The sequence below is a fragment of the Aplysia californica genome, unplaced genomic scaffold (genome assembly GCF_000002075.1).
Source record: "Aplysia californica isolate F4 #8 unplaced genomic scaffold, AplCal3.0 scaffold00360, whole genome shotgun sequence".
Classification (NCBI taxonomy): domain Eukaryota; kingdom Metazoa; phylum Mollusca; class Gastropoda; order Aplysiida; family Aplysiidae; genus Aplysia; species Aplysia californica.
The window spans coordinates 489753-500148 of NW_004797630.1; the positions used below are offsets into that span (position 1 = coordinate 489753).

Genomic DNA, 10396 nt, shown 5'->3' on the forward strand with positions numbered 1-10396 from the left:
ATAAATACTAATTAAAAATCCAAGTGGATGGTTTCAACAGATTTAAACACTTAACAGTGAACAGATGGAACAATATCGCTTTTAAAAGCAAGTCCGTAACCCCCCCCCCCCCTCTAATAGCGCCTTTATGCTTTTTGTACGCATGTTTCGAGAACCTCTAGTACAAAAAAATGTTAGATCTAGATCTAGATCTATCTAACTACAAAATTAATTTTTTGTAACAAATTCTGCTACTATATATAAAACGTGTCATTTGTAAGCAGTGACATAGGCCATAAATACGTAGATCTATACAAAAATGTGTGCGAGAAGCGGGAAGTGTTGTGAACAATCCCATTTTCCGCGTGACGGTATAAAGTAGGAAATGAAATAGGCTACATAATTTTATATACATTTATGAAGAACAGTAAAAAAAAAATAAAATATCTAGCCTCAATTGTGGAGACAAATAGATCATACAGACTGCTGTGCAAGGTATGGGTGATATTGATTCTCCTGTTAGAGAGATATTTGAGGATAAATTGCGCCACGAATTTTTGACCGCAGTAGCCTTAGACGTACCGTGAAGTCATGATACCGAGTGGGCAGTCAGTTGGTAGGCCAAGATCTAGATTCTATTCGTAAAAATGCGCTTTACTAAGTTCACGTGCTACTTCCGGTTTCCGCTGATTCCGGCTGTGTAGCTTGTAAACATGGCATCGTAACTACGGTGCGGAAAGTAGAGACTCGGCCAAATGACTTGCTGCATGTTTATGTAGAAGCATGGACTATTGCTAACTGTCTTTTAAACGGAATGCTATGTTTTCCTATCACTGCTTTGTAGAAAAAGTTAATCTGGTACCTGACTCAAGCCTTCGTATTCATTCCCATCTAACCTGGAACTAGTCTAGTCTAGGGAATAGATAGAACTAATCCAGATTCTAGACTTAGTCTATTGTTGAGTTGAGATCTGATCTTATTCTTCCTGCCATGACGATGATAATCTTGTGGTCTGCCATTCGTCAACTTGTCAAAACAGTGTTGGTACTCCTTTCGTTAGATCTTCTACTGATTTTCCATCATTCACCATCGCACATTGGAGTGGAAGCGCATGGTGGCGGTGAAGAGACAGTGCCACCTTTGCTTCTGATCTCATTCGATGGATTTAAATGGGATTATATTGAACGTGCTAATGCAAATTTAAAGAGTTTTGAGCGGTTCAAATCGGAAGGGGTTTATGCCAGAAATGGTTTGAAAAATGTATTTGTAACAAGCACTTTACCTAATCATTGGACCCTCGTTACTGGTCTGTTTCCTGAAAACCATGGTATACTTAATAATCATTTTAAGGACCCGAAAATTGAAAAGAAATTCGTCCCCAAGTATAAAGATCCGTACTACAGAAATGATCCAGCTTACTATGATGACGGTGGGGAACCAATTTGGGTTACTAATGAGCTTCAGTCCAAGCATGGTCGAAGTGGGACTGTCATGTGGTTTGGTGCAGAAAATCCTGTCAAGTCATACAGACCATCGCTGCACATGCCATATGATGATAAAGTATCTTTTGAAAAGAGAATTGACACTATCGTTGATTGGTTTACTTTACCACACCACCCAATCAACCTGGGTCTAGTTTACTTTCAAGAGCCAGATAGTACAGCTCACAAAGCTGGACCTGAATCTGAAAATGTGACAAGAATGATCTCCCGAATTAATGATATCATCGATCACTTGTTTACTCGACTTGAGGAGAAAGATATTCTCGATGATATAAACATTATTATAACAAGTGATCATGGTTTCACTAATGTTTCTCGTCAAAAGCTGATAGAACTGGACGCAATCGTTGAACCAACGCTGTATGAACTGGTCACTGAATCACCTGTAGCATCAATATACCCACATGAAGGTTGGTATACAAACAATTGAATATTTTTCTTTTCCCCTTCAGATTTGCTTTGGTTTAGTTGCTATACTAGTAGCATTATAGTTTAGGTTTGTTCTTCATTGAGAAAACTACACATTTTTAAGAGCTTATATATATTAAAAATATTTAAAAAATATGTTACATGGTATTGGTATAGTCTCCCCCTAAATGCATGGTGCTCGGGAGGGTTCCTTAGCGTGTGTTTATATATAATACGGAGCATGCGTTTACATGAACCTTTGCAAAGGGAGGAAGGGACGCAGTCGTCTCATTGCCTTGAAATTCCAGTGACCTCCGTTTGAGGTGGGGGTCACTTTGGGCCGATAATGTGACGACACATGACGGTTTTGTGAAGCATTCCCCGATTGCGGTTAAGAATGCGTTGAATGGGTGTGTGGGTGTGTGTGTGTGTGTGTGTGTGTGTGTGGAGGGGGGGGGGGGTAAGAAATACTGACTCAATGTTATGGTTTAATGCACCTTAAAATGTTGGGAACAGATAGCGTAAGACTAGTAAGAGGAAACTGTTGATAGTCCTAGAGACGACGGCCCAGCCACGTGGCTTTCCTAGCGACTACCCCCGACCGTAAATTCATGAACGAGCATTCTCATGCCGTGTTGCGCATCTTAGGCCTAGGTCTAACTAAACATTACATGCAGTCACCCAAACACCAGTCAGAAACTTTCTGTTCTTAAAGATGCATTTCCTGTGACCAATCAAATAACATTTTTCAGTCCCCCAACCCCCCAACATTTCACCGACCAGTCCTAGACCTATAGGCCTACTGTCTGTGGAAAGTTGGGTGTGAAAACGTTGTCCATCACTCTCTATGTTTCGGCGTGAGGGGCAGTCTCACCAAATATCATACTGTCTAGGCTTGTTTTCTTATATATATATGCAAGCTGTGCAGATTTCCCTTTGTTCAGCTTAACCTGTGCTGTCGGCGTGTTTCGCGGATCAGAGCGTGCGTTTAGAGGGAGTGACCATGCGTTTGTACATCTAAATTATGTAGTAAAAAACCCGTCGGATGACGAAAGTGTGCGTTTGAGCGGAGCATGCTTTTGTGTGGCATATGTTTAGGCCGAGACTACTGTAGTATTTTCTTTAAAATGTCCAGCAGGTGGTTGGTCTTCCTCTTTTCATGCATGTTAGTCAAAGTGTGGGCCTTGGGGTTGATAGGTCAAGTCACGGGGACCGGGCTTAGCAGAGTTTATAACAAGTCCTCTGACTCTCTTTTTTTTTTGGTGGTATGTGTGTGTTTTACGGTGGTCGCAACTTCATAGGTCATATATATATGAATGCGTGGGACACATTAAACTTTTTCAGTCATAGGAAATTTTGAATTTTTCACGCTTCGGCTGAATCCTACTCTTATTGATTTTAGACCACCAAGGGATCTTTAATGTGCGCAACTTGCACATGGGCCCGCCGAGATTTTTTGCCCTTATCCGAGAAGGCTAGGTGTAGATCTTTCCTACCAGGAGATCAGGGGTGTGGCTGAAAGACAGCAGTAAGAAGGAGCCAAGGAGTAGCAACTTAGACAGGCTGCAGAAAGAGTCAGAAGTCTAGAGGAGGGGGAAAAGGAGGTGAGGGGGTGGGGGCAGAAAGAGGAGACGAAAGCAGACGACAGAACATTGCTAGAGAGCAGGAAAGGAGATGAAAGGAGACAATTTTAGAGAAGAACATTTTTTGGTTGCTACCCTTATTCGAACTCCGGACCTTTGAATGAGAGGTGAACACCTTAACCTCTAAGGCCACGAGAACCCACTGCTCTGACTCTTCACTTTTAAGGATTGGATGGGAAATCGAAAGAAGATGCCTTTGGCCTTTGGTGGTGATGCCTACCTCGGGCCTCTGACTATCTGTTGTGTTCTATTTTTCCGTCAGCTGACAAACTTGGGAACAAGGGTGCACTTTTAGATCAGAAATGAGTAGCCTACATTATAAAGACACAAAGACCAGAAAACTGTTGGAAAGCGCTTTGAAAAAGCTATCCTGTAACACACTGAAAAAAAAATTTGGATTACGTCATTTCTCTTCTATAATCTGCTGGAAATTTCGGAAACTGCAGAGGACCCGTCATAGCCATTTTCACTGATTTGCAGAGTCATGGCTGCTAGGGGTTCTAAGTTAAATAATGGACATTCTTTTGTGCTCCTCTGGTTCAAAAAAAGTTATAATAACTTCTACAGGAGGTCCTTCTATTCTTTTTAAAATGAGTGCACTTTTGTTCAGCATCGTTGTTTCCGGGGTTAGCGAAGACCATGTTCGGAAAATGCTGAGGATCCGACAAAGCCATCTTCACTAACTTGCAGAGTCGTGGCTGCTGGCGGTTCTTAAATAATGGATAATCTTTTACCTTGTTCTGGCTCAAAAAGAGTTCTAACAACTAAAGGAGGTCTTTCTTTTTAAAATGAGTACACTTTCGCTCAGCGTTGTCATTTTGGGGGTTTGTGAAGACTGTTTTCGGAAACTGCTGATTTTATCTGAAAATTACTGCCTGGTAGCAAAGAGAATGCCAATCTCATCGGTACTTGCCAGTAATAGAGTTAAGGCACTTTTTCTCCATGCAACGACTGTGACTTTGTTTTTTCAGTATAATATTAGACAGTGGTGATTTCTTTTAAACCAGAATATGCAGAACCACATGATTTTCTTTGGTTTATTTGCAATTTCTGTAAAGAGAGAGATTGCTCAGTTGTGCAGACTTGATGGCTTAATTGGTTTATAAAAAACAGTGGCATTGCTAAAGTGCTGTCAAAATTTCATGGCACAACGTAGTTGTCAAATATTTCCTAAACTATCTTGAACATAGACTCTTCAGCTTTTGCACAATGACTTGTATCTATTTGTCTTAATAAATCTATATTTTTGTAAACATGTGTTAGCTGTATTCTAGAAAAATCCTTGTATACTTAGACTTATTAAAAATTGAAGTGGATGGCAATCTTGCTTTTAAAAGAAAGCTCTTTTTTTTTTCTAACCGCGACAAATGCTAATTGAACGCATGTTTTGAAAACCTTAAGTGCAAGAAATGTTTTCACTATAAAATTAATTTCTTGTAATAAATTTTGCGACTAAAATGATATCCATGGCAAAGCATGATTTTACACTGCTCATAATGGTCAGTCACTCCAAGACACCCCCCCCCCCCCCTCATTCTTATGTCTTACAGCCTCAGGGCTCCATAGATGGTTCAAGAAGGTCAACAATGACCTGCAAATAAACAACATACAACCATGTCTTCTGCAAAAAATTGCCAACATTGAGTGATTTTTGTTGTTGCTGTGGTCATTCTCCAAAGTCTGTCATAAAATTGTCAATGCTTCATCAGGAAAAACTGTGGTCTGCTGTAAGAGTCCTTTCAATAAAATGAGTATAATAATATGTGAATTAATGCTGAGCGGAAACTCAAATGTAAATTAAATATATGGATATTCCAGTTCTTGTACCTGATTTAAATACTAAGTTTAAGACCCAACCAACATTGATTTATTTATCTTTCAACCTACTTTCTATATATATATACAGTGGGGTCCACTTATAACGAGTCCTGAAGTAACGAGAAGTCTTTTATAAAGACATGATTCTAAATCCCCGTTTTTTTCCTTCTTTGTCTTTGTAAATAAAATACTGCTATAGCGCAATCAGATAAACGCGCGAGTCGGTTATAGCGGAATATTGCTGCTGCTGTGCACACCGCATATAGGCCATTTATACCTGAAAACCTCGCCAGTCGAGAAACTTGTTGGTGATCAAACGAAACAAAGAATGGGAAAGCCCATATGTGTGCCAACGATGAAGGCCGGATCGAATGAGTGGGGAGGGTGTGGCACGCGCAGACAAGCCGTTGTGAAGCAGAACGCATTGCCTGATAGTGATAGGCCAGCGTAGTCCAGATTATCTAGGCCTAACATGCCTCTCACTTCTCCAATGCGAGGATGGAGAGGTCATACTCACAGTGCTGTGATGGATGGAGTGAATGTGTGACGTGCGCAAGCAGACGCGAGAACGCACCCCGGGGTGTGATGGGGTGGGGGACAACACAGCGGGCGAGTTAGCCTAGAGAACTTTCTGTCTGATAGCCAACGCCGAGCTGTCAACAACACTAACGCTAGACAAAGAACCCTGGTTCTATTTTTGATCAAGTAAGACCTAGAGGTCATGTTGAACAAAGCCATCATCAGAGGAGATGACAAAAAGAAATAAACAGAACACCAATCTCATAGATTAGGCCTACTTTATTATTTCCTTTGAATTTACTACTGGATCCCTTACAACGAGAATCCTGCTATAACGGACATTTCGTACTGGTCCCCTCCCTCTCGTTATAACAAGATTCCACTGTATATATATCCAGATATACATTTGGGCTTCCGCACATGTCCATTGTTTACATACTATATGTATCTGATCTCGCAGCTCGTGCAGTTTGTAATGGGGATGGGACAATGAACCTGTTCTTGCGTCTTATTGAAATAATTAAGTTGGAGTCCAATCCCATCTTGACTTTCTTTTCATCCTGTTTCTTCACCCAAGTCAAACTTTGGGCTATGGCTTGCTTTCTCTGAGACAGCAGGGGCAACGTAGAGTAGACACAACGGAGCCTATAGGTAACAACGCGTGCAGTGTTCTACAGGGAGAGGTGAAGGGGCTTGTATGTATAACACAAATTCAGAATAGCTAGACATTCCTAAGAACTATACCCGTTGGTTACTTTTAAACTGATGTAAATCAATATTTAAATCAACCAGCAGCAAGCAAGTCAAGTGGGAAACAAGTATGGGAATGAGATTATGTTGCTCATGCTGAGCGGGCCGGAGATCCTGGTCCACCCATTTGTTCCCGCTTATTTTCAAGTAGTTGACCTGGAAATCTAATTAATGAAAATATAAGTTGATACCCAGCACTATTGTGATACAGTGGAATCTGACACTCCATTATGTTCCGTCTGTTAGCGTTAACATCTATTTCACATAAATTTATTTTGTTATGCATCAAACTATGACATTAGTTGCAAACTGCTAATAATAATTCTTATTTTACTATTCTATTGCAAATTAGACTTTGATTTGCCTGTAATTTCAGCTTTGCTTTACTTTAGTCGCACTTTGTCACTAAAACTGCTCTTTCTCAGTGACAGCTTTCATTTGAACATGGTGAATGCCTGTTTGTGCTTTGTGAATCTAATGAGTTTCTTTCTTGGGATGCCACATAATTTTTAAAATGTTTCAGCATGTTTGCTTCCTTTTAGTTTTTGTTATTATTCATGATGTTTTTACCCAAGAATATTTTGGCTGAGAATGATACTCTTTCCCTGTAGGACAATTTGATAACGTGTTTGAGAAATTGAACGACGCAGCCACCCGCCCTGACAGTCATTTCACCGTTTACAAGAAAGATACCATTCCAGAGAGATACCATTACAAGCACAATGCAAGGGTCCCTCCCATCGTTGCTGTAGCTGATCTGCATTATTCCTTTATTGCAAACAAGACAGCTGATGAATTCATTATTAGTAAGTGATTAATCATGCTTTTTTGCAGTGGGCATCTCCTATTCATCATGAAACTTATTAGTTGCTTAGAGTATTTAAACGTGTTTAGCACATGAAATACCCGTTACATATGTCTGGAAATTGCCAGCAATGTCTTGGGACAATAACAAAAGAAGAGTTTCTGTTTTCTATTTGAATGACTATTTGGACTCCAAGAGTGCATCTTTGTTTGCCTCCTGTTTATGGCATTACACTGGCATCTGTGGTGTAGTGGTTGGGGGTTTGCTGTTGCACGCAGTACACCTAAGTTTGATTTCTGTAGGGAGAGTTTTTTTTTATCATCTCCGTCCATTTGCTGGGACTTTGTATCAGTATCAGCCTGGGTTGGCCTGATGGGCAGGGTTACAGCAGCCCACCTCCTGAATGATCTAGGTGATGTCAATGTGGGTGTAAAATATTTACAGTTTGTATATTATTATTATATTATGGCCCAACTAAAGAATATACCTTCAGCTCTTTGTTCATCCATTCTATATAGTGTCTCCACAACATTCTCTTATCATCTTCTGCATTATGGTTCTGTTAAGACCAAGGAATTCATTGAGATTGTGTAAGTCTTGAATGAAAACAGTACTTGACAAGTGGCTACTAATAAAGTGCTTGTTACTTAATTCCCTGCTATAGGGCCTACTAATACTAGATCTATCAGGAGTGACAGAGATTATGGATTTATTAGTGCAGCTGTTCACCCTTTGACCGCAAGTTTAGTAGCCATTGTCAGCTTGCAACAAAAGAAATCTTATAACACTGATACCTCCACAATGCCATGGTAGACCATTTTACCCGAGACAGCCTTTTCAACTGTGAGACAAGCAGTTCTATGTGGTATTTGTTTCTACATGGGGAGACTCCGTCTGCATGTAGGGACGTAATGATTTTATACTAGAATGTTTAGTAGAATCTGTTCAGTGCCACTCCAGTGTCAAATGACATTATATTATTCATATATAGCAGTGATTCACTATGGCATCCAATAGCACTGTCTGTATGTGCAGACATGTTGCTCCTGATTTTCTGGGTGTGAAACAGAGACTTGGGACAGCTGTGAAAACATTTTCATTGGACTTGTTTTGGTGAATTCAAGGTTCCTCTTTATACCCCAGGTGGCCATGTGTGTACTAAGAAAGGCCCCTATTATACTGGCATGTTTATGTTCATAGGTTTCTTGGAATCAGAAATGGCTGAGTTGTAATACTCATATCTAGAAGAATGGAGGTTTGTACTATGTTCTGGTCAGTTCACCTCTAGAGTGTAACCCCTCCACTGGAATTAGAAGTGAACTTTGATATCTTGGTTCGGAAGCAGTCCATGATGTGTTTATAGGTAAAGCCATTTGGTTATTTTGATATATGTGTAGTTTGAAAGGCATGTATTGTAAGAATGTTAAGTTCAGCTCTGAATGGAGTTTAGACTTTTCTCATTGTTATTGGAATACTATTTGTACTTTACAGATGCTTACTTTGGGGGTGGGGGCGGGTGGGGGGGGAGGGGGGGGGCGGTCAGTGGTTTGTGTAAAAGGAACAAGTGTGTGTCTAGCACAGATTCTATATGGAAATCTAACAGCTTTTGACATTCTTGTGTTTCTTTCCTTTTTGTAACAGTGACATATTTTTTATTTTCTCTCCTGATTTAGAGGGCGACCATGGGTACGACAATGAATTCCAGGAAATGCATCCATTCTTCATGGCTATGGGCCCATCCTTCAAAGCTGGTGTCTCTGTGGAAACATTCCCCATCGTTGATGTGTACCCTTTGTTGTGCCACCTGCTCCATCTTCATCCTGCTTCCAATAATGGCAGCCTCAGTACAGTTGCACAGTTCTTACATGACGAACATGAAAATTCCATGTGGACGTTTGGCACATGTGAGTATGAATAATATGATGGAGAGGCCAATCATAAATTTGGACAATTTTGTGAAGGTCTTGTCTGGCCTTGAGGACCTCTAGTTTGTCCATAAACTGTTTGAAGTGTGCTGTTACAGATCTCGTTTAGTTTCTCACTTGTACACCCAAAAGCTGTTCGTTTATGAAGTCTTTTTTCCAGGCTTTAGGCCTGCAGGGAATTTTGTGTCAGATATTAATGAAACCTATGGTGATTTGCTTATAATTATAATAATAAGGATTGTAGCCAAAGGAATTTGTTACCATTTGTAAGGCAGCGTGGTGAAATCAGGCGCTCGTCGAAATAATGAAAGTCAAGAAACTGGCATTTTTCCGCCGGTTTGGGAATGTTTATCAAATTTTTGTTTTTTGACTCAACACCTTTCATGCCCTTTAAAAAACACATTTCTGTGTGAATTTTACTGAAAAACGTTGATTAAAGGCATAAAGGATGTAAATTTTCAGTTTCCACAGACTCTCAAGCTAAAAAATAACTCAACTTTGGCGGCCATTTTCTTGCTAATCTTACTTCGAAAGCCTGGCGACCCCACCTTCTTCAATCGCCAACATTTTGACATGTATCCAAAATAAATGGATATTGTTTTCATCCAAAGCAAGGCAAGTGGACAGGCTTTAAGATGATACAGATGACTTGATATGCCCCAAAATTGACAAGCGCCTGATTCCACCATGTCGTGACACATGTTATTATAACTGTTGTTTAGTATTTTGTACCTCACATCTGGAAGCAGAGTCACAAATAGAAGGTTGTGGAAACAAACCATATTTGTTTGTTAAATTTCGAATTTATTTTTATCTCACATTCACATTGGGTATGAACTTAGTACCAGCAAATCAAGGCTCACCCCAAGTGCTCTGACAGAGTACATGCATGCAAGCACTTAATCTCTGCATGTCTATAAGTATGTGTTTAAGAAAGAATATATTATGTAAATGTTTTTTTTGTGATTTTATTACAAAATGTGTTTGAGCATGTGTGTAAGTGTGTGTGTGGGGGGAGGGGCAGGGGAGAAGGAGAGAGAGAGAGAG

At 40.1% G+C, this 10396-nt stretch overlaps 1 protein-coding gene across 1 annotated transcript in view; it reads left to right on the forward strand.

Annotated features, from left to right (window-relative positions):
• Positions 1-684: 684 nt before the first annotated feature.
• The window catches only part of LOC101861217 (ectonucleotide pyrophosphatase/phosphodiesterase family member 5), an 11008-nt gene continuing 1296 nt past the window's right edge, over positions 685-10396 (forward strand). Inside the window, exons 1-3 of the mRNA XM_005103147.3 lie at positions 685-1891; positions 7231-7425; positions 9098-9328. Coding sequence (XP_005103204.1) covers positions 970-1891; positions 7231-7425; positions 9098-9328 — 1348 coding nt within the window. The 5' untranslated portion in view covers positions 685-969. The remainder of the gene's footprint in view (positions 1892-7230; positions 7426-9097; positions 9329-10396) is intronic.